Consider the following 24,783-nt stretch of genomic DNA (forward strand, 5'->3'; position numbering starts at 1 on the left):
TTAAAGAAACCTTTAAAAATAAGGAGACAGATGTCCAGGAACCCCACCCACCCCTCCAGCACTTCTCCTTGTGACCAAATATATTGGAAAAGACATCAACTAAAAGATTCTTTAGAACCTTATTGGAAGGGAGCATGCATAATTGCCCTCATCAACCCTTGCGCAGCCAAATTAGGAGGAGTCAAACCCTGGATCCATTTGACACAATTGAAGAAAGTCAAACCTTCTGTTTGGACTTCCCAGCCTACCGGAGAAATGAGACTCAAAATTAAACATTTACTGGGCCAGAAACAGATGACTCTGGACACAGACAGCTGATCCTAAGACAACAAAACAAGGCAAGTTGCTGCTATTTTTGGATTCTGACCTATAAATCATAGCTACTCTTACGATAATTGCCACATTGTATCAGGTAGGCCTTATCACCTGACTGTTTGGTTATGCAGGCTACTGAAATCATTATACTCACTTAATATTGCCTTTTAAGTAACTTTATTTTTCCAACTAGGATTTGCTATGTGGTAAAGAATTTCTTCATGCAAGTAGACAAAGGTTTTATGTTATCACAGTGGTGATTTTTATGACATCTGCCTTATTACAGCACTTTCAATTCATTCTCTTCCATTATGAGGCTCTTTTTAAACTTTCCCTTGATAGTACTTCTAATTTCTGGTAAGATGTGGGATGAAAATGCTTCCATTAGAGTAGCCCAAGTAGTAGCTACTGCTGGAAATTTAACTAACTGTTGGAATTGCCAACCTGCTCCCCATTCAGATCACAGTAACTCTGACCCTTTAGTTACTCCTAGGCATAATTACCGCTTTGTACAACCTACTACCATAAACTACACCACCATCAAAAGAGCCATATAAGTCAGATTATGGCATCTCTCTGGTCCATCCCAATCTCAGATCCCTTGTTCCAACCTGTCCTTTATTAAACATGCTCTGCTGTATTATGTTGCACTCACAGTTGACCCTATTGCAAATACTGCCCTTTGCCCTGAGCATTTCTGGCCTTGAGCTCTACAATTTTGGATTCCATTTTTAAAATCCACCATTTGAAATATTTACAGAAGTTATATTCCAGCCCTCTTAACAGAGTAAGAATTAGAGAGTCCTTTTTCCATCATAAAAGGAAAACCTCAGAATCCTCTAATTCCTGTGGTTATTACAACCCCAATCAGCTGAACTCGGGAATGAGATATGGATTCTTAAGAGCCTCTTTCTCTTTTTATTGAGTGGCTGAATTAGAATAAAGCTTACACCATCAATCTGCCTAAATGGAATTATTAAAGATATTGTAGGCAGTACAGAAGCATAACAAAAATGTTTTAAATTTTTGGCTAAATTTGTCTTACACAACAAAATAATTCTGGATTTCCTTCTAGCCCAGCAAGGAGGCATATGTGTCATACTCAATAGCTCCTTTTGTGCCTGGACCAACACATCCTCCAGAGCTGAACAAGATACAGAAAACAACACTCCAACAAGTCACTTGGTTTCACGTTGAATCTGAACCTGAACCCTCCTTTCTGACTTTCTTGTTACCTTTAGCTGGCTACCTGAAGTTATCTTGTCCTGGCTACGCAAATTATGCAGACTGGAGTTAGAATTTTAATAACTATTGTAATCATTACAGGTCTTATCAAACGATTTATGACATGTGCTCTCAATATCTGTAAGCAGTCAGCTACTCCCTGTGTCATGCAATGTATTATGTGTTTTGAGGAAAACAGAGTGCCAGATTGACTGTACTTGTTAGAATTACCTCCTTTAATGGTCAGATTGTTCCTTCTAATCTTGCTCTGCTCCACACAGTATTTTTGGCCTAACTTATATATCCTGAAGATGAGGCCTATTAAATAAATAATTAGATGGTGCCTGGCTGCCATTATAATATATAGCATCTAGGTCTTAAAAGCTTGCACTTGACAAGCAGCCATCTATAAACTTCAAGATATGTCTTCACAGAAGAAAGGATACTCAATTGTGGGTGGTCAGTGCCCCCTTGTAGGGGCTTGGTGAAAAGGGGAGTATTTAAAATCTAAAGTGTTTAACAGTCTTTGGGAAACTAAGACAAGAGGCACACCAGACACCATTTTGTAGGATGTGTGTGAGTATTTCAAAACTGAGGCATTCAGCATACCCAGAAATGATGGACCAAAGGTTGACTCACACTCTGTTTTAGCTCTATAGACTCTGTTTTGTTTCAGGTGCCATTTCTACCTTAAAGTCTGTAAGTGTACTTCAAAATCTGGGGTGCTTGGCATCATAAAATGGTTGATGCAGGGGCAAAGTGAACTCCATTTGTCTGCACTCCTGGCTTTCTGCTTTAAAGCTGTGACCCTTGTACTAATTTCAACAGTGTCTTATGTTATTCGGTGTTGCTATAACAGAAATATCACATGTGGAAGGCTTTAACAAACAGGGATTTATTCTCTCACAGTTTAGGAGGCTGGAAGTCTGAATTCAGAACACTGGCCCTAGGGGAAGGCTTTCTTTTTCTGTCAGCTCTCAACTCTAGAGGAAAGTCTTTGTCTCCTTTCAGCATCTGTGGGCCTGGCACTCCTTGGACATCTCCACTTGTCTTGGCATCAGTCTTCTCCTAAGTCCATGAGGTTCCCGATGCAGGGAACCTTGGTCCAAAGGACATGCTATACTGATTCCTGGCTCTTCTTTTTTGGTGGTAATGAGGTCCTCTCTCTCTGCTCACTTTTCTCTCTTTTAAGATAAAAAGTGATGCATGCTACACCCTAGGAAAACTGCCCTTACACCAGATCAGGGCTGTGATCTGTATAAGGGTGTTGCATCCCACCCTAATACCCTCACAACAAATGACTGGCTTCACATCATACATCAGGGAGGATCATTACATAACTGTCAAATTACATCATTACATAATTGCCAAACCACTGAGAATCACAGCCCAGCCAAGTTGACACACATATTTTGGGGACACAATTCAATCCATAACAAACAATTTGCAGAAAAGGCAATGTGACTTGCTTAGACATGTCTGGCCAAGTCCAGGTTATATTTAGACAAGTCTGGGCAAGCCTAGGGATGGTCTAAGAAAACAAACTTTGCAAGGATACAACTATGTGTAGGGCAAGTCCAGGGAAGGTCAACCAATCAGAACTTTGCTAAGAAGTTCCTGCTTTTTTCTATAAACGTCTCTCTTCAGCTCTAGCAAACTGGAGTACTCTGTAACTGCCTGGTTGCTCTGTGCAACCCCAGTTTGTGAACTCCTCTACCCACCCCCCCCATAAATCTCCTTTGCTTTTACTTTAAACAAACTCCATAATTTTTTCTATGACAGTAATAATTATGCCAACTATGGAAAGGATAATTTCAGATAATTTTAAATAACCTCAGAAGATATTGATTATATAATAGTGAAAAAAAAATAAGTTGCAAAGCTGCAATTACTGTCGGTCTTCTTAGTTGTATATATATGTTAAAAAAAAAGAGAGTAGAAAAAATATACCAAAGTTATAATATTTATTTTAGATGGTACATTATATATAATTTTTATTTTCTTCCTTACACTTCTCTGTGTTCTTGAAAATACTTTATAATAGTTAACATAAAAATAACAAGGAACTAATATGTATTGGATGCTTTGGGAGCTCTGGTGGCGTAGGGCCTAAGGCATTTGACTGCTAATCAGAAGGCTAGAGGTTCAAACCCACCAGCCACTCCTCAGAAGGAAGACAGGGCATGTAGTGACACCGCCTCGGAAACCCAAGGAAAGGTCGCTATGAGTCGAATTGACTCCAAGGCAGTGACTTTGGTTTTTTTGGTTTCTTTACAAGAAGAATATGAGGGAAAGAAAGGTTAAGAAATTTGTCTAAAGTCATATAGGGAATAAGTGCTAGGGCTGGGAAATCTTTTATAATCAGGAAGAAAAAAAAGATATGTAAAACACTGTAAGAATTTTAACAAAATGTATTTTTTTATATGACCAACTATTTGCTTTCTGGCATATACTGCTGCAATATAGTATCCGCCCTAGAATATCAGTACATATTAACTCTCAAACCAAACAACTCACTGCCGTCAAGTTGATTCCAACTCACAGCAACCTCCATTGGGTTCCCAAGGCCACCTGCCTTTACGGAAGCAGACTACTTCATCTTTCTTCCACAGAGTGGCTGGTAGGTTTGAACTACCGACCTTTTGGTTAGCAGCAAAATGCCTTAACCACTGCACCACCAGAGCTGTTTATATATTAACTTAGCCATGAAATTTAGTGTCATTCCTTGAGTATAAATTATCTATCCAAGAATGGGGAACTGTTGTAGTACTACAAAAGAGCCCAACTAGTTTTACTCATGTCTGAGAATGTATCATTATGATAGGAATGAAACTTTATTGAGCTATTTCAGTGGGCCAGGCACTTTTGGAAAACACTTTAAAAAACCTGTTGCCATCAAGTTGATTCCAACTGATAGAGACCCTGCAGGACAGGAAAGAACTGCCCCAAAGAGTTTCCAAGGCTGTAAATCTTTGCTGAAGCACACTGACAGACTTTCGCCTACACAGTGGTCTGGTGGGTTTGAACTGCTGACCTTTTGGTTAGCAGCGAAGTGCTTAACCACTGTGCCACCAGGATTCTTGTAAGTATTTCACTTAAACAAATTCATTTAATCCTCATGTAAACTTCGTGAGGTGGGCGCTGTAACTATTCCCATTTTACAGATGGAGAAATTGATTCACAAAGAGGTTAACTAACTTGCTGAAGAACATACAGCTAGCAAGTGAGGACAGATAAACTTTGGACTCAGGATGCCGAAGAGCTTAACCACCATGAGATATCATTAAGACCATTTCTCCACGGAGGGTCCTGCCATTCCACTAACTGGTAAATGTTCTAGAAATCACATGCGAAAGAGCTGCAGGAACTGGGAAACTTTAGACCAGTGGGTGACTGAATCAGGAGCATCAGCATCACCTGGGAACTTGTTAGAAACTTCTTAGAAATGCAGATTCTCTGGCCACACCCCAGACCTACTGCATCCAAGGGTGGGAGCCAGCAATCAGTGTTTTAACAAGCCCTCCAGGGGCTTCTGAAGCACACTAACATTTGAGAACCACTGGCCTAGAGAAAAGGAAACAGGGGAAACATGAGAGCTCTCATTGGGTTTTTAAAGGGCTGTTTTAGAGGAGAGTTGACCTGCAGAGTCCTCACACTAAGTTGTGTACTTGCTGCACAGGCCTCACAAGCTCTGGGGAACAGTAAAGCAGACTGAATGGTGTCGGATTTTGGTTCAACATTAGGAAAAACCTTCACAATAGCTGGAAGCAACCAACAATGGAATGGACTGCCCTGTGATAGAATGAGCCTCTCATCATCTGAAGTAATACTCAAACGGATGCTGAGGGACCATTACTCAGGGATGCTGGTGAATGGGAAGGTGGGCAAGACATTCTTTTCAAGGCCATGAGTAACTGTATCAAATCCAAGATGTTTTTATTCCTCAGATATTTATTAAGAAAGTATCCATGTAGCAGAGTTCTGAGGGCAGATGGCAATCAGTAACAATTTTTTCTTTTGACCCTTCAGCTCACAGTTCACCCCAGCTATGCTGATCCCCTCAAGAAGCCTTCAATAAAACCTGTTCTTCCCATATTTGTGTCTTTGTTTATATTTTACTTACTGTATGAAATGCTCACTTATAATCCAAATTCTACCCAGTTTCCAAAGCCTACCTCAAAGTTGTATGTTCTGCATAAAATCTCTAAATTCCCTTCACGCTTAGTGTCAATTGTATGCATTATGGGGTTATATAAATTCCCAATTTAAGAGCAGAGACTGTGTTATATACTTAGCATCTTGTACATTATCCTGTTCCACTGTAAATCAAAACCAGTTGCCATGGAGGCGACTCAGACTCATGGTGACACCATGAGTGGCAGAGAATTGTGCTGCACAGTGTTTTCAGTGGTTGATTGTTCACAATTAGACTGTCAGGCCATCTTCCAAAGAGCCTCTGGATGGACTCAAACTGTCAATCTTTTGGTTAGCAAGGGGCTTTGTTCCACTGTAGGCAATCCATAAATACTCTGAGGGATGGTCAGTTTATTGGGAAAACCTTTACATGCTTCTTTTCTGGGACTCTTCTGTTGTAGCTTTCATTTCTTTTGTCCACTGTGATGAGAACATGAAAAGCAGTCTGTGGTTAGACTCAGATCAAGAATTATATGGGTCCTCCTGTTTACCTCACAATTTGCCTCCTGCTTACTCCTGACATACAGCAATAGCATAGCCCCTGCTGCTTGATAAGGCAAGCTCCCCTCTCCAGGGACTGAGTGCCATTCCTATCATGTCCTCAGTTTATGTAAGTGCTGGGTGGACTGTTATGATCCAGATGTATATGTTAAAACTCTTATGACAAATCCAGTGATGTGTGTGCAGCAAAGCCAGTTTTCAGATTTTAATACTTCCTTTTTATTTCTTTCTACTCTGTCATATGCTCCATGCTTGAAAAACATCTTTGAAAAACCACATTTTCACATCTTAAGAACACACAAAAAAAGTGTCAGATACTTTCTTTCCCTCCTTTGCCGTCTTACAACTTCAAAAAGAGCCAAAAGGAAGTTTTATAAAATACGTAAAAATATGTGCTGAGAGCTGAGGTTTTATATGCCAAGAGCTAGACTGCAGTGAATTTTTACTGTAGTTAATATTAACTCCTAGGAAAAGAAGAGCTTGCTGGAGACCCAGGCCCACTCTGTCCTGGGAAAGTACCCCAGCCCTTGCACACAGACTGTTCTTCCACGTCTGAGAACCAACTCCTGGTTATCCACTGTCAGTTATGCAGAGTCCCAACTGTCCTTTGCTTTGTTCCCTCCTCAATAAAGGCCTTTGTCCACTTCACAGCTCATTAGCACCTCCACCAGAAGGTAGGTGGTGACAGGGAGAAGAGGTGAAATGAAAATCAGTAAATTTTACTGCTCGTTAGCAGCTCCTGTAAAAGACTGGGGACACAGGGTTGGATGCCATCATCATCCTCAGGGTCATCAACAAGCACTTAAGTGCTCATGGAGTTGGTACCATAGGCATAACTAAGCATCAGCAATGTGAGTGTTTTAAATTATTAGGAATTATTTTCATTTCTATAAATTCCCCTTGTGGTACATCAAATTACGAGTCATCTGGGCTGTGAATACAAGGAAACGTACCTGTTTTTGCACCCCACTGAGCTGCTGAACCTTGATGATAAGTGAAGCGGTTCGACCCTTGTATTGAATTGTTCTAATAAAAGTCCCGGCATGATCCACACTGAAGGGCTCTGACCAGCGCCAATTGCCCCAACCTTCAATACAGATGTGTAACAGCTGGAGAGAAAAACAATAATCGTCATTATGCCAAAAGTGCCAACAAAAATCTAGTCCTAAAATGAAAGTCTCATTGCTGGAAAACCTTCCTATTTGTAATATTCAGCATCTGTTTTCTTTCTAACCTGCATTATTCATCCACTTCCAGCTTATTCGACCAGGCTAAGAATAGCAAACATGCCACATAGAGTCTATGTGGTTTTCCAGATTGCGTTTTAAACCTTCTTAAAAATAATCGTCCTATCAAATGGTAAAAGGCTGGTTGAACATTTGAGAAAAGACCATTTCATTCATCTGGAGGACAAAAAGGTTGAAATGTGAGATCAAAGAACCTTAGTCTTGGCTGATAATTCATTCCTACCATGGCTAGACAGTAATTAAAGATAAATTTGGTTTGTGGCATTATTTTTGACCCTAAATTGCCATTCCTCACATTTTCTTCTGATAAAGAACAAAGTAGCACTCTGAAGATACAGTTCATTTAAAACACTCTCTTTAGGAGATAATCACATGTATCAAATTAGAGATACCTTCAACTTTTTGAATATAAAAGAAAGTATCTTTGTAGTCCTTTTTTGGGGGGGTATGTATTCATTGTAACTTTAACCAATTCAGCCACTTGAGCCATATTTTTATTTATTTATATTGTGTCACCACTTTTGGTTTGGTGACATGTGGATTTCTTTCATAGTCATTCAAATACTTTTCCACTTCTACCCACTAACTGTAGCTAAGAAAATCCGTTTAACTAAACAGGTATTCTAAACAAAAACATAATAATTATTGCTTCTTCAGGATACATATTTAAACAATGTTCTACACAATTGGCAATTGTAAGGAATAAAACTAGCATTTTTTTTTTTAGGAAAAATATTTATGACATACAAACTTAATTTACTATTTTCTTTCACATGGTATATACTTATTAAAAAACTTAACCAAAGGCCAATCTCATGAAACACTTCCCCCAATTAACAGAGTGAATAAAACTTTGAAGACATTCTGTAAGAGCTGTGTGTAATAAATACACATTAAACGTTTTCTAGTTCTAGCATCAGGTACCAGTACAAGCTGTTAAGTCGACTCTGACCATGATGACCCCATGGGCTTCAGAGCAGACCTGGGATCTGTCGAGTCTCCAATGGCTGATCTTTCTAAAACATGCTGGGCCTTCCTCCCAAGGAGCCTCTGGGTGGACTCAAACCTCGAGCCTTCCAGTTAGCACCTGTTCACTGTCAGCACTGCCCAGGACACTACTTGCATCAGGAAGAACCTTCCTAAAGTGCTGATGTTTTAAACTTTTCCAAGGTCATTGGTTATCACAATGGGATTTCTGGTGGCTGATAAAGGTAGTTTTTTTGTTTTAAAATATTTAAATAAAGTTGTTGTTACTGTTATGTGCCGTTGAGTCAGACTCAACTCATAGTAGTTTTCAAAAATCTCTTAACTAATCTTCCTGCTTATAATATGACTCCATTATAAGTCTTTTCTACACAACCACCAGTGATCCTATGAAACCAGAAGGGTATGATTCATACGGCTTTTACAAAAGAAGGCTAATGGGGGGAAAAAGAGAAAAGAAAAAAGAAAAAAAAATCCCAGGCAGCAAATACCTTTAGGGAAAATATGGTCTTATATACATTCTACAACATGAAAGTACCAGAGTATCTTTGATGTTTAAATATTAGTTACAGGGGGAAAAAAAAAAGAAAACAATAGCAGTGTTTGGAACTATTTCAGTTTTTTTTTTATAGCTTCAACTGGGAATAAAGCTCAGGGCACACACAAAACTAAAAGAAACAAGAAAGCTGTTTTCTTTGGAGAGACTGGTAGCTAGAAATGACCAAAAAATAATGAGCCAAGGTACTTAAGGTCAAGCCTTAAGTATATTTTTCCTGAAAATTCCATGGACTCTGAAGAAAGACTCAATACACACAATGTAGCTTTAATTGAGGAGTGTTCACATTTGCATTTCAGTTCCATCTTAGATAGCTGCCCACTCTGTGTACACAGCTTTTAATGACTGAATGTCATCAAGGAATATGCTGTCAGGTTTCACTTGGCAGTTACTTGTTCCCACAATGATGACACAGATATTTTCTTTGAATTATGTAAATTCAGACACATTTGGATTTCATTCACAGGAAAAAGCTAAGTGGGGGAAAACATAACTTCTTACTGCATTGTCGTTGAATATTTGTAATGTTTGGTCTACTGTTAAAAGCATTAAATGTTATTGGCAATTAGATGCATATAATATATTAGGAAAGGAGTTACATTATTAAGAAGGAAAACTTAACAACAACAACAAAAGAAGGCCCAAGAGTGCTCTAGTCCTCCCCCTCTCTCACGCTTGCTGTTATCACCAATGACTGTGGACTGTGGCACTGGGTTTGAGGACAAGAGATTCTGTTCACAAATTCTACTGCTACATATGCAGGTAGTTCCTGACTTATGATGGGGTTGCAATTCTGACAAGTCCATCATAAGTTGACTCTGACAGTCAAATACTTATTTAAAATTTTTTTTCTGTTATTATTGCCTTTTATTATCTGTATCTTTATAAATCTGGTATTTATTTATTTGTCTTTGGGGGTCAGAACTACTACATATACACTTAAAGATACATTTGAACACTGTATGTATTACATATTACTAATGGAGCTCTGGTAGCGTAGTGCCTGAGGCACTTGACTGCTAACCAGAAGGCTGGCAGTTCAAACCCACTAGCCACTCCTTGGAAGGAAGGTTGGGCAATCTACTTCCGTAGTGATACTGCCTCGAAAACCCAAGGAGGGGTCGCTGTGAGTTGGGGCTGACTCGACGGCACATAACAACAACATATTACTAATGATAAGATGTACAAAAACCAACCAACCAAACAAAGGAGATAGTCGTTAAGTGTGATTTGTCGTACCTAGAATACTTCCTAAGGTGGGGACTGCTTGGACTGAAATGTCTCCACTTCATAATGAGTATTCATAAATCTATTTTTATTTCAATATAGAAAGAACTATAGAAATCAGACATAAAAGGAAGGAATTTTGTGTAAGATTATTTGATTCTAATTTTAAAAATAATTTCTATCATTCATTCAATAAATTTTCATTACTCAGTATTATAAGGAGGGTAATATGTTAGGCACTATGGAAGAAATAAGTAGGGAAAAATGTGTTTTCTGCCCTGTAAGAAGCTATGATCCTGCAGGGAAAATAAGACATGGATAAGAGGCCTTGGGAGAAGTACAAAGCATTACAGAGTTCAGAAGAGGGACGGTCTGTTTCAAACTGTTATGATTAGGAAAGCTTTGTGAAGCAGTTGGGTCTCAGAGTTTGGGTAGGATTTCAACTGGCAAAGATGAGAGTTCATTTCCAGACCAAAGGAAAAAGAAGAGATGTGAAAGTAGAAGGCATGTATGGGGCAAAGTTATAGTCACAATTTCATGAGAAAAGGTGACATTAAAAAAAAAAAAAAGGAATAGGGGATAAAGTCAGACAGGTAGATCTAAATTGTAGCTGGTATTGGTTTTATTAAATTGAGGCTTCTATATGGGTGAGTAGGAGCTCTGGTAGCGTAGTGTCGAAGGCACTTAACTGCTAACCAGAAGGCTGGTGGTTCAAACCCACCAGCCACTCCTCGGAAGGAAGGTTGGGCATTCTACTGCCGTAGTGATAACGCCTCGGCAACCCAAGGGGGGTCGCTATGAGTCGGGTCTGACTCCACGGCGCATAATAACAGCAACAACATATGGGTGAGTAACATGTTGACAGAAGAGTAGCAGTGACATGTGGAAGCAGGAAGACAACTGCAATAGTCAGAATAAGACATAATGTGGGCCAGAAATATAGGAAATTCTGACTATTCCAACAAATAAAAATCAACTGGGTTTCTAAACAACAGCAATGAGCATTCTGAAAAGGAAATTAAGGCAATAATTCCATTTGCAATAGTATCTAAAGGAACAAACTATCTAGAAATAAACTTAAATCAGGAAGGTGAAAGACTTGTACACTGAAAGCTATAAATCATTACTAAGATAAATGAAGAGACTTAACTAAATGAAAGGAAATTCCATGTTCACAGATTGGAAGACTTAATATTATTAAGATGTCAATACTACCCAAAGCAATCTACCCAAATCAATGCAATCTCTATCAGATCTGCAACAGCCTTCTTTGCAGAAATGTAAAAGCCAATCTTCAAATTTATGTGGAATGAAAAGGGGCCCCAGATAACCAACACAAACCCACTGCCATTGAGCCCATTCCAAATCACAGCAATCCTATATAGAGTAGAACTGCCCCCTCTAGGGTTTCCAAGGCTGTAAATCTTTATGGAAGCAGACTGCCTTATCTTTGTGCAGTGGAATGGCTGGTGGGTTCAAACCACCACCCTTCTGGTTAGCAGTCAAAAGCTTTAACTATTGTGTTACCAGACTTCCTTCCCAGATAGCCAAACCAATCTTGAAAAAGAACAAAGTAGGAGAAAGGGCAGAGCAAGATGGCAAGGTAAGTGGACTCACCCATTTACTTCCCCAGCATCTAACAACTGAACAACAAACAAAAACAAGCACTGAGATCTCAGACCTCCGGATAGCAGCTGAGATGCTGGAGAGTTAGGGTAAGTCCCGAAGTGGGGGAGAGGAGGAGTGGGGATGACACAGAAGCTGGGAGAACCTTCCAAGTAACATCTGGAGCACTAGTTCATTTTAGTAATTTTGGGACAAGGCTGGGCAACACCCTAAACAGGGAACACAGAAAGGGAGCTAATCTGAGGGATTTGTTGCCTGATTTTTTAAGGTGGCACAGATTGCCCATGGAAATTTGTAGGTAGCACAACTGGGAGAGGGTGAAATGAGACTATGGCACTGTGAGAGAGTGCTGTTGAGTTTCGTTGAGGCCCAAGATGGATGGACACTAGGACTGGCAGGAACTACAAGGGCAGCAGGGCAAGGGTAACACTATGGACAAAGAGGCAACACAGAGGGCAATGGCTAGCTCCTTGTCCATACAGTATACTGGGGGAGAGTCTGTGCAGGGGTGCCCATGAGGGAAAGGCATATAGACCCCCCCACCTGTGTGACAGGCAAGCCATCTCTTGCACACACGTATTGAATTCCAGCGATGAAGCTTCTAGAACTGAATCAGCACCAAAAACAAACAAATCTAAGGATAAGAGTGTCCTCTAGTGGTTCTCAGAAGTCACTAGGCCCATTGTCAGTGGGTCAATTCTGACTCAAAAAGACCCTGTGGGGCAGAATGGAGCTGCCCTGTGGGGTTTCCAGGGCTCTGAGTCTTTGCAGAGGTGGGCTGCTGCACCTTTCTCCCATGGAGCAGCTGGGGGGTGCAGGCCCTGGCTTTTCAGTTGGCAGCTGGGCATTTGGCCACTGTGCCACCAGGGGGCCCAATCGAAAAATTCCCCACAAAAACCAGAATACAAAATTTAAAGTTGAAAAAAATAAATAAAATAACAAAACGGCCCAAATTCAACAACAACAGCAACAGCAGCAACAGTAACATTCAAAATCACAAGAGAAGAAGGACCAATAAAAAGTAAAACATGAAGAAGAGAAAATTTCTCCTATGGAGGCCAGAATAATGCAAAGAACCGATAATTTTCAGACTATGATGCTAAACATGTTTAAAGAAAGCAAGATGCACAGAAAACAAGCTAGCAGAAATCAGGAAACAAATAGAGGAACAAACTGAGAAACTCAACAAGGAAACTGAAAACAAAACAAAACAAAACCCCAAAGAGAACTAACAGAACTGAAGAATAAAGCAACTGGATTAGAAAAAGCAACAGAAAATTAAATAATAAAGTAAAACAGATGGAACACAGAATAAAGGCATAGAAACAATTTTCCAAGAGATGATCACATATATTTTATCAGACTTGAATAGAGAACTAAGCTTGCAAATTCAGGAAGCTACACAAATCCCAATTAGAAGAAACACAAATCCCAATTAGAAGAAACACAAAAGATCAATTCTCCACCATATCCTAAAAAATTCTTTTTTAAAAATTTTTTTCATTGTGATTTTGGGGAAAGTTTACAGAGCAAATTCACTTTCCATACAGCAGTTCATACATATTTTGTTTCATGACATTGACTGCAATTCCCCACACCTTACCAGCTCTCCCTCTACTTCCTCCCTGTAGTTACCTTGTCCCTGTGTCCTTCTTTACTGTGCATTCCTGCCCCTTGAGCTATCTCCCTGTGCAAATACTGCCCTTCCGTTATCCCATGACTGATCATTCTAAGGAGTGTCTACCTGATGTCTATGTTCACCGAATCAGCCTGTCTAGTGTTTGTCTGCCAGCCATGGGACTGAGTTCAATTCTATACCTGAAGGGTAACTAGAGGCCGAGTTTTGTCCCACACCTAATACAATTCTTGAAAACCAAAAACAAGGAAAGAATTCTGAAAGCAGCAAGAGAAAAAAACACAATATAACATACCAACTGTCTTTCATAAGAAGTAGTGCAAATTTCTTGCCAGAAAAACTTGTTGTTGTTATGTGCCATGGAGTCAGACCCAACTCGTAGCAACCCCTCCTTGGGATTCCGAGGCAGTACCACTTTGGAAGTAGACTGCCCAACCTTCCTTCTGAGGAGTGGCTGGTGGGTTTGAACCGCCAGCCTTCTGGCTAGCAGTCAAGTGCCTTAGGCACTACGCCACCAGAGAAAACTAGAGGCCAGGAAATAATGGAGCGACATATATAAAGTAGGAGCTCTGGTGGTGTAGTGCCTAAGGCATCTGACTGCTAACTGGGAGGCTGGTGGTTCAAATCTACCAGCCACTGCTCAGAAGGAAGATTGGGCAATTTACTTCTGTAGAGAAACCACCTCAGAAACCCAAGGAGGGGTTGCTATGACTTGAAATCAACTCAATGGCAGTGAATTTGGTTTTTTGGTTTATTTTTTAATATATATAAAGTACTTAATGAAATACATATAAAGTACTCAATGAAAATAATTACCAACTAAGAATTCTTTACTCAGCAAAGTTGTCATTCAAAAAGGAACGGGAAATTAAGGCATTCTCAAACAAACGGAAGCTCTGGAAATTGGCCACTACAAGACCAGCTTTGCAAGTATTACTCCAAATGAGAAGGCAAGAGCATTAAATAAAAACTCATATCTATAAATGGGAAATATAAGTAAATGAAAAATAAGAGAGGGAACAACGCAACAACACAAGCAATCATAAGAACTAAGTATATATTTTCAGAGAATAAACTTAATAATTAAATCCCATAAACAATACAAGATTAAGTTTGTAAGAAAAAAAGTACAAAGTAAACTTATCAAATATAGGTCGTCAATTGATATTAATGGAGACACACCAACAGATATGGCAGAGGGTGGAGCATATAAAAAATACATTTATTATGTGAAGGTTGCACGTTGACTGTTCATGTTAAACACTCTTACAATTATAAGTTGTGTATTGTAACAGAGTCAGCACTTCTTATCCACGGATTCCATATCCATGGATTCAACCAACCACAGATCTTAAACATTCAGAACAAAAAAAATTAAGTGGTGAAAACAATCCCTCAAAGGAGCATAAAGTGCTATTTATATAGCATTTACATTGTGTTAAATATTATAAGTAATCTAGAGATGATTTAAAGTATATGGGAGGATATGTGTAGGTTATATACCAATACTACACCATTTTATATATGGGACTTCAGCATCTGTAGATTTTGGGATCAGTGAGGGAGTCCTGGAACCAATCCCACATGGATACCAAGGGACAACAGTCTATGTGGTAACCACTAAAAAAAAGTCATTGGGGGAAAAAAAAACCTTTAGAAGAAAAGAAGGAAGTTAGCAAGAAGCCTCATAAGAAAGCAGCCAAATACAAATAAAAACGGAAAAATCAGAATAAAAAAACAGAAGATACGAAACACTCAAAAAACAAATAGCAAAATGAGTGAGGTAGACACTGTTTTCAGTAATAATCTTAAATGTAAATGGTCTAAATGCCCCGAGCAAAAAGCAGAGAGTGGGAGAACGGATAACAAAACAAAACATAAAAACATGATCCATCATTTTGGTGTTTACAAGAAACATACCACAGATATAAGGACACAAATGAACTGAAAATAAAAGGAAGGAAAAAAATATTCCATGCAACAACTGAACAAAAAAAGAGCAGAGGTGGTCATACCAATATCAGATAAAACAGACTTTAAACCAAAATCTATTATAACAGATGAGGAAAGGGCATCACATAATAATAAAAAGGTCAATCCAGCAAGAAGACATTAACAATTATAAATAGATATGTGCCTAACAGCAATACACCAAAATACATGAAGCAAAAACTGACAAATATAGAAGGAGAAATAGACAACTCCACAATAACAGTAGGGAACATCAACACACGACTTTCAATTACAGACAGATCATCTAAAAAGAAGATCACCAAGGACACTGAGAAATTTAACAAAATCTTAAGCCAACTGGACCTAATGGACATGTATAGAACACTCCATCCAATATCAGAACAATACACATTCTTCTCCAGCACATATGGATTATTTTCCAGAATAGACTGTATGTCAGGACACAAAATAAATCTTACTAAATTTTAAAAGACTGAAATCGTACAAAGTATCTCCTCTGACCATAACACTATGAAGTGAGAAATCAAAATCAAGACAATTGAGGGGGGGAAAAAAAAACATAGAAATTAAATAATATACTAAAACACTATTGGATAATAGAAGAAATCAAAAGTGAAATAAAAAAAATTCCTAGAATCAGACAAAAATAAAAACATAACATATTAAAACCTTTAGGAGAAGGCAAAAACAGTATTCAGAGGGGAATTCATAGCAATAAATGCATTAAAAAGGAAGACAAAAAATCATTAAATTAAGCCAACAACTTGAACAAACAGAAAAGGAAGAGCAAAAGAAGCCAAAAGATATCAGAGAAAAGAAATAAAGATCAGAGCAGAAATAAACTAAACAGAAAAAAAAAAAAAAGAAAGAATCAATAAAACCAGAAGTTGGTTCTTTGACAGGATCAATAAAATAGACAAACCACTGGCTAGACTGACAAAAGAGAGAGAAAAAAAAAAGCAAAACAGAAAATGCAAATAACCAAATTAAGAAAGGAAATTAGCTACAACCAATTCAACAGAGATGAAGATCATAACTAATCAGTATGAAGAACTGGACTCCCACAAATTTGAAAATCTAAGTGAAATGGACAAACTAACTAACACAAACAGGTAGAAAATGCAGACTCATTACAAAAGAAAAGATTGAGGATGTCATCAAAAAACTGCCAACAAAAAAATGCCCAGGACCAGATGGCTACACTGGAGAATTCTATCAAACATTCAGAGAAGAGTTGACACCAATCCTACCGAATATCTTCAAAAACACAGAAGAGGAAGGAACACTGCCAAAACCTTTCTATGAAGCTAGCATAACCCTGATACATAATCTAGGCAAAGACAGCACACAAAAAAAGAAATTTACAGACCAATATCCCTCATGTGCATACAACAAAAACAACACAATGCACTGCCATCGATTTGGATCTGACTCACAGCGACCCCTCCTTGGGTTTCCAAGGTGGTATCCCTACGGAAGTAGATTGCCCAACCTTCCTTCTGAGGAGTGGCTGGTAGGTTTGAACCGCCAGCCTTCTGGTTAGAAGTCAAATGCCTTAGGCATTATGGCACCAGAGCTCCTAGGTGCAAAAAATTTCAACAAAATTCTAGACAACAAATTTCAGCAACATATAAAAAAAAAATCATACACCTTAACCAAGTGGGATTACAGGTGTGGTTCAACATTAGAAAACCAATCCATTTAATCCTCCACATAAATAAAACAAAGGAAAAAAAAAAAGAACTATATCAATTTATGCAGCAAAGCCATTAGACAAAATGTAACATCCTTTCCTAATGAAAAATCTCAGCAAAATAGGAAAAGGAAAAATTTTCCGCATAATTAAGAGCATATATGCAAAACCAAAAGCTAACATTATATTCACTTTGACAATGGGAAAGAGACAAGGATGCCCATTATTACAACACTTAATCAACATTGTACTAGAAGTCCTAGCCAGAGCATTAAGACAAGGAAAAAAGAAAAAAAAAAAAAAAAAGGTATCTAAAACGGAAAGGAGGAAGTAAAACTCTCTCTATTTGCAGATAACATGATCCTACATATAAAAGACCCCAAAGATTCCACAAGAAAACTGCTGGAACTAATAGAAGAATTTAGCTATTTCAGGGTATAAAATCAACACACAGAAATCAGTTGGGCTCCTCTACACTAACAAAGACTACTCTGAAAAAGAAATCAAGACAACACAACCATTTAAATTAGCCCACAGATCAGTAACATAGCTAGGAATTAACCTAATCATGGATATAAAAGACTGAAATACAATAAAAATTACAAAACATGATGGGGAAGGCTCCAAGATGGTGGACTAGACAAGTACACTATCCCTATCTTCTACAGCAAAGACTCGAAAAAAAAAAGAGAAACAGATAACAATCCTGGATCCCAGAGCTTCAAAAAAAAAGATGAAAATGGAGATCAAATACCTATGAGAGGAAGAATAAAAACAGTGACAAGGAGCAGTAAACTGCCTACTGTCACAGTGTGGCTATTTTGAATTACTGCAAGCAGTGTTCTCACTGAAGCAGGAATCAGATAACCAGTTCCAATTGCCCAGGACTTCACCAGCACCCACAATGGTGATCAGGCAACCACAGAGTTGTGTTCTCCCCTCCTAACTTGCCCATCCTTCCTGTGACGAGAGGTGTGGGCCGCTGCATCCCCACCCGCCTTGCAGCTGGTCCAGCTTTCCCCATGCCTGTGCTGAGCTGCCTTTTTTCTTTCTCTTTCTGCTTAGTGGTTCTGTCTACCTCTGCTTTTCTTTTTTCCTTTTCTTATGTCCTTACCCTTTTTTTGGAGGGGGGTGGTGGTGGATGGGAGGGTATCATGAGGAACAGGAGCCTCTTTCTCACTGCCCATGTAGTTAGCAGTGCCTGACCCTACCCCGCCCTGGTTAAGGTGCACTTGCCAACGGAGCTGATGCTGCATTTGTGGGCAGCCATGTCTCGTAGCTGGCACTTTTGCCAGTACTGTGCTGCTTTGTTCTTTCTTTCTCTTTTTTCCTTCTTCTTAGTTCTTCCATCTTCTGCTGCTTGTTTTCCTCTTCAGTACCTCTATTTTTCTATTTTTATTCCAACTCTCCTCCTTGGTCAGCAGCATCCAGTCCCAGCCCTCCATGGATGGCAGTGCACACTCCCTTGGAGTGAACTCCATGATCTTGCTGCAACTATGTTTGGTGGCTAACCTTGCATCAGTTTTTAAATTCTTTTTTATTTTTATTTCTTCTCCTTTCTCAGTCCTTCCCTCTCCCCTGTTTTTTTCTTCCACTCTCCCCCCACTTTTTTTCTTCCTATTTATTATTTATTATCTTTTATCTATCTATCTATTTATTTAGATCTGCCTAAGAAAGGATCTCACTTCCTACCACCTCTGTGTTCAGTAGTGCTGCCCATGACCCTCCGTATGTGGTGGTGCTCCTATGGAGTGAGTGCCACATCTCCAGTGCAGCTGTGTTTTGTGGTGGCCATTTATGACAATACTACGCAGTGCTTTTGCTTTGTTTTGTTTTTTGCCTTTTATCTTTTCTTTCTTCTTAGGTCTCCCTTTCCCACCCACCCCTTGTATTTTTCTTTTCCACTTTTTACCTCTCTTCTACTCCCCCTTTTCCCTCCTATCTTTCCCCAGCTGTTGGAAGCCAGAGACCCTACTCAGTCATACCCACCCACACCTGCTGTCCCACCCACTGGACGAATGCCATCACCCACTTCAGCACCACTGGACACAATAATGACAGATGGTGGCCAATACCCGCCCCATCTGCCCTCAGCTCTGCATGATCAGTGATCTAAGGCTTGTGCCTACACTCCCAGATGCTACCAAATCCACCCAGAGACAGGCAGTGAGTGCCCCAGGGCTGCCAAACTGGCAACTGGAGTAACATGCCCGCCCTGGTGACTGGATATATTAAAACAGAACAAAAGAGAAAATCAGGGTAAAGCAAACAAACATACAATCAACAAATGAGCACAGAACTACAATGTCTCCAAGACAAAGGACATTACAGATCACACACATACCCTGGAGAGGGTTCAAACAAGTGACCAAAATAGAGAGCCATAGCATCCTCCAGAAGAAGAAATTCTATTAGAACTGTCTGATAAGGTATTTAAAAAATTATAGACCAATACATGAACACTGATGCAAAAATTCTCAACAAAATACTAGACAACAGAATCCAGCAACATCTCAAAACAAAAAAAAAATCCCATCATGATCAAGTGGGATTCATACTAGGTATGCAAAGATGGTTCAAGACTAGAAAACAATCAACATATTCACCACATAAATAAAACAAGGGGAAAAAAGGAAACCCGCATGATAATATCAATTGATGCACAAAAGGCATTTGACAAGCTGTAACACCCATTCTTGATTAAAAAAAAAAAAGAAAGAAAATAAAAAAGAAACTCTCAGTAAAATAGGAATAGAAGGGAAACTCCAACTTATGTGGTGGTGCTCCTATGGAGTGAGTGCCACATCTTCAGTGCAGCTGTGTTTGGTGGTGGCCATTTATGACAATACTATGCAGTGCTTTTGCTTTGTATTGTTTTTTGCCTTTTATCTTTTCTTTCTTCTTAGGTCTCCCTTTCCCACCCACCCCTTGTTTTATGCATATACACAAAACCAATGGCCAACATTATTCTCAATGGAGAGAGAGTGAAAACATTCCCCTTGTGAACTGGAACCAGCAGACAAGATGCCCTTTATCACCACTCCTATTCTATACTGTACTCAAAGTCCTAGCCAGAGCAATAAGGCAACAAAGAGAAATAAAAGGTATCCAAACTGGCAAGGAAGAAGTAAAACTATTTCTATTTGCAGATGATATGCTCCTAATACACAGAAAATCCTAGACACTAAACAAGAAAACTAGTAGAATAGAAGGATTCAGCAAAGTGGCAGGGTACAAGATCAACATACAGGTATCAGTTGGATTTTTCTACACTAATAGAATGGTCTCTGAAAAGGAAATCAAGAAAACAGTATCGATAACTATGGCCGCCCAAAATGTAATGTACTTAGGAATAAATCTAGCCAGAGACACAAAAGACCTATACAAAGAAAAGAACAAAGCACTGACAGAAGAAACCAAAAGAGACCTACAAAAATGGAAGAACATATTATGCTCATGGATACGAAGACTTAACACTGTAAAAATAACAGTAGTACCTAAAGAAATCTACAGATATTAATAAAATCCCAATCCATATCTCATCACCATTCTTTAAACAGATGGAAAAACTAATCACTAACTTTATATGGAAAGGAAAGAAACCCTAGGTAAGCAAAGCACTACAGAAGAAAAATAACAAAGTCAGTTTCCTCATATGCTCAGATTTCACAACCTACTATATAGACACCGTGGTCAACACAGCCTTGTACTGGTACAATGACAGACACAAAGACCAATGGAACAAAACTGAGAACACAGAAGTAAATCCATCTACTTATGGACTGTTGATTTTTCACAAAGGGCCAAAACTCATTAAACAAGAAAGAGATAGTCTCTTTAATAAACTGTGATATTTGGAGCTGTGTGTCAACTTGGCTGGACCACAATTCTGTGTGGTTTAAGCTGTTGTGATGTGGTTATTCCCATGATGTGATCAGATGATTATGTTTTGAGCAGCCAATCTGTTGAAAGGGAGTTTCCCTAGGGGTGTGGCCTGCTTTCAGTATATCTATAGACATCCTGGGAAAGGAGACATTCTTCTGTGGATCGGGATTCTGTAGTGCTGGCTACAACTGTCCATGAGTGAACAATCCTCCATTCAGCCTGGAGATCTTGGATTTGTCATTCGTTGGAGTCAATAGCCAGTGTACTGCCTGCCAACTTTGAGCTCCTTAGCCCCTGTGGCTGCAAGAGTCAGGAAAAAGAGTCAGGAAAAGCCTCCAGCTTGATGTTTCATCCAGGAACTTGGACTTGCCAGCTTCTATAAGTGTGTGAGCCATTTTCCTAATATAAATCTCTCTCTATATACATATATATATATATATATATATATATATATATATATATAAGTTTTACTGGTTTTGTTTCTCTAGAGAACGCTGTCTAACATACTAACTCAAGATGGATCAAAGACCTAAATATAAAACCTAAAACCATAAAGACCATGAAAGAAAAAATTTGGAAAATTTAGGGGCCTCAACACTTGGCATGGATATGCTATAAAATGTAACTAAAAAGTCTTAAACAGCAGAAGATAAAGTAGATGACTAGTACCTCTTAAAAATTAAACATTTACATGCATCAAAAGCCTTTGCCAAAAGAGTAAAAAGAGAATCTATGGATTGTTTTTGGCCACAACATACTGGACAAGGGAGTAATCTCTAAACTTTATAGAAAATTTCAACACCTCAAGAACAAAAAGCCAAACAATTCAATAGAAAAATGGGCAGAGGGCATGAATAGATACTTCACCAAAGAAGACATTCAAATATGTAACAAACATATGAAGAAACATTCATGATCATTAGCCATTTGTTGTTGTTGTTGTTATGTGCCATCGAGTCGGCCCCGACTCATAGCGACCCCTCCTTGGGTTTCCAAGGCAGTATCACTACAGAAGTAGTATTACCCAACCTTCCTTCTGAGGAGTGGCTGGTGGGTTTGAACCGCCAGCCTTCTGGTTAGCAGTCAAGTGCCTTGGGCACTATGCTACCAGAGCTCCTATTAGAGAGATGCAAATCAACACAACCATGAGATATCATCTCACCCCAGCATTAATAGAAAAGTTCAAAGAAAAAAAAAAGAGAAAACAAATGCTGGTAACGCTGTGGAGAGACTGGAACCCTCATGCACTGCTTGTGGGACTGTAAAATCGTACAATCACTGTGGGAAGTGGTATGGCGCTTCCTTAAGAATCTGGAAATAGAAATATTATATGATCCAGCAATCCCACTACTAGGTATATATCCTAGAGAAATAAGAGCCATGATATGAACAGATATATGCACACCCACGTCCACTGCAGCATTATTCATAATAGGAAAAAGATGCAAACAACTTAAGTGCTGATCAAAGGAAGAATGGATAAACACTATGGTACATACACACAATGGAATATTATGCAACATTAAAAAATAATGAAGAATCTGTGAAACACCTCATAACAGGATAAACCTAGAGGACATTATGCTGAGTAAAATTTGTCAGTTACAAATGACAAATATTGTATGAAACCACTTCTGTAAAAAGTCAAGAAAAGGTTTATACACAGAATGAATCATTCTTGAAGGTTACCAGGGTTGAGAAGTGAGGGTAAATCACTAACTAGATGGTAAAAAACCAAACTCACTGCCGTGGAGTCGATTAGACTCATAGCGACTGCTCCTGGGGTTTCTGAGGCAGTATCTCTATGGAAGTAGATTGCCCAATCTTCCTAGACACGTATTAATTTGGGTGAAGGGAAAGTCAATATACAATAAAGGGGAAGTCAGCACAAAACTCAGTGCAGTGGGTGACACAGGGAGGAGCACAAGAGTTAAAGGAAACAAATGTGAATACTATTACATACCCAACCCTGCAATACTACTACTATTACTAATGTACAAGTGGGTACACTAACAGACACTCAAGCTGAATGGGGGGAGTGGGGGGAAGGTGAATTGGACTATACTCACAAATACACATAGGTTTGACAGAAGCAGCTCTTATGTCACAGTGGTTGAAGCATATGGCTGCTAACCAAAAGTGGGCGGTTTGAACCCACCAGCTGCTTCATGGTAGAAAGATGAGGCAGCTTGCTTCCACAAAGATTTACAGCCTTGGAAAGTCTATGGAGCAGTTCTATTCTGTCTCCATAAGGTCACTAGGAATCAGAATCAACTTGATGACAGTGGAACTTCTTGGTTTTATGTCTATCTATGTCCTTTTCAAACCCACCAGCCACTCCTCAGAAGGAAGGTTGGGCAAGCCTACTTCTGTAGTGATACTGCCTTGGAAACCCAAGGAGGGGTCGCTATGAGTCGGGCCGACTTGACGGCACATAACAACAACAACATGTCCTTTTATGTGCTGCAAATATATCCATGAGTGCAGAAGAGCATACGAGGGGCAAAGTTATGGAAACTTCTTAGTCATAACCAACCCCCTGAGGGAATGAGTCACTGGGGATGGGGGCTCAAGACCATAGTCTCAGGGGACATTAAGGTCAGTTGGTATAACACAGTCCACAAAGACAATGTCCTACATTCTACTTTGGTGACTAGTCTGTGTTCTTAAAAGCTTGTGAGAGGCCAGCTAAGATGCAACTATTGTTCTCTCCCCATCCGGAGCCTTTAAAGGAAGTGAAGAAAACCAAAGACGTGAGAACACATTTAATCCAAGGGGCTAATGGACCACATGAACCCCAGCCTCCATGACCCTGAGACCAGAAGAACTAGATGGTGCCCACTTACCACTACTGACTGTTCTGAAAGGTATCATAATAGGAAGTCGCAGATAGAGTGGGAGAAAAATGTGGAACAAAACTCAAAATCATAAAAAGGACTAGGCTTATTGGTCTGATAGAGACTGGTGGAATCTCTGAAACTATGGCCCTTCAACACCCTTCAAGTTGGGAATTGAACTCAACCCCAATGGCTCAACTTGCAGCCAAATGACAGACAGCCTTATATGATGAACACTAATATCAGGCAAGTATGTACTCATTACAAGGTCAAAAGAAGGTAGGAAGAGATGGGAAAGACAGATGAAGGAAAATGGTAAACCCGGTGAGGAAGTGGGAAGAGTGCTGTTATACTGTGGGGATTGCAATCAATGTCACAAAACAAAATATTCATGAATTTTTGAACAGATAACCAATTTATTCTGTAAATTTTCACTCAAATCACAATTTAAAAAAAAAGAGAAAATAATAAAACACTACTATAAGACAGTAAAAGATACCTACTAAAATGGAAAGACATCCTGTGCTCATGGACTAGAAAACTTAATAGAGTCAAAATGTCCATTCTATCTAAAGCAATGTACAGAAACAATGCAATCCCAATATAAATCCCAGTTATATTCTTCACTGAAATGGAAAAACTAATGACCAATTTCATATGGAAAAGAAAGAAATCCTGACTAGTCAGTCAATGTAATATTGAAAAAAAAAAGAACAAAGCAGGAGGCCTCACACGCTCTGATACCAAAACCCATTATACAACTGCTATAATCAAAGCTCTGGTAGTATAGTGCCTAAGGCACTTGACTGCTAACCAGAAGGCTGGCGGTTCAAACCCACCAGCCACTCCTCGGAAGGAAGGTTGGGCAATCCTAATTCCGTAGT

General features: G+C 39.2%; 1 protein-coding gene across 1 annotated transcript in view; it reads right to left on the reverse strand.

Annotated features, from left to right (window-relative positions):
* VPS13B (vacuolar protein sorting 13 homolog B) overlaps nucleotides 1-24,783 on the reverse strand; it is a 1,115,876-nt gene that overhangs the window by 101,692 nt on the left and 989,401 nt on the right. The window contains exon 43 of the mRNA XM_007934836.2: nucleotides 7,188-7,343. Within this exon, the coding sequence (XP_007933027.1) occupies nucleotides 7,188-7,343 (156 nt within the window). The remainder of the gene's footprint in view (nucleotides 1-7,187; nucleotides 7,344-24,783) is intronic.

This window comes from Orycteropus afer, unplaced genomic scaffold, assembly GCF_000298275.1.
Source record: "Orycteropus afer afer isolate SDZICR_OR568_19922 unplaced genomic scaffold, OryAfe1.0 scaffold00021, whole genome shotgun sequence".
NCBI classification, from domain to species: domain Eukaryota; kingdom Metazoa; phylum Chordata; class Mammalia; order Tubulidentata; family Orycteropodidae; genus Orycteropus; species Orycteropus afer.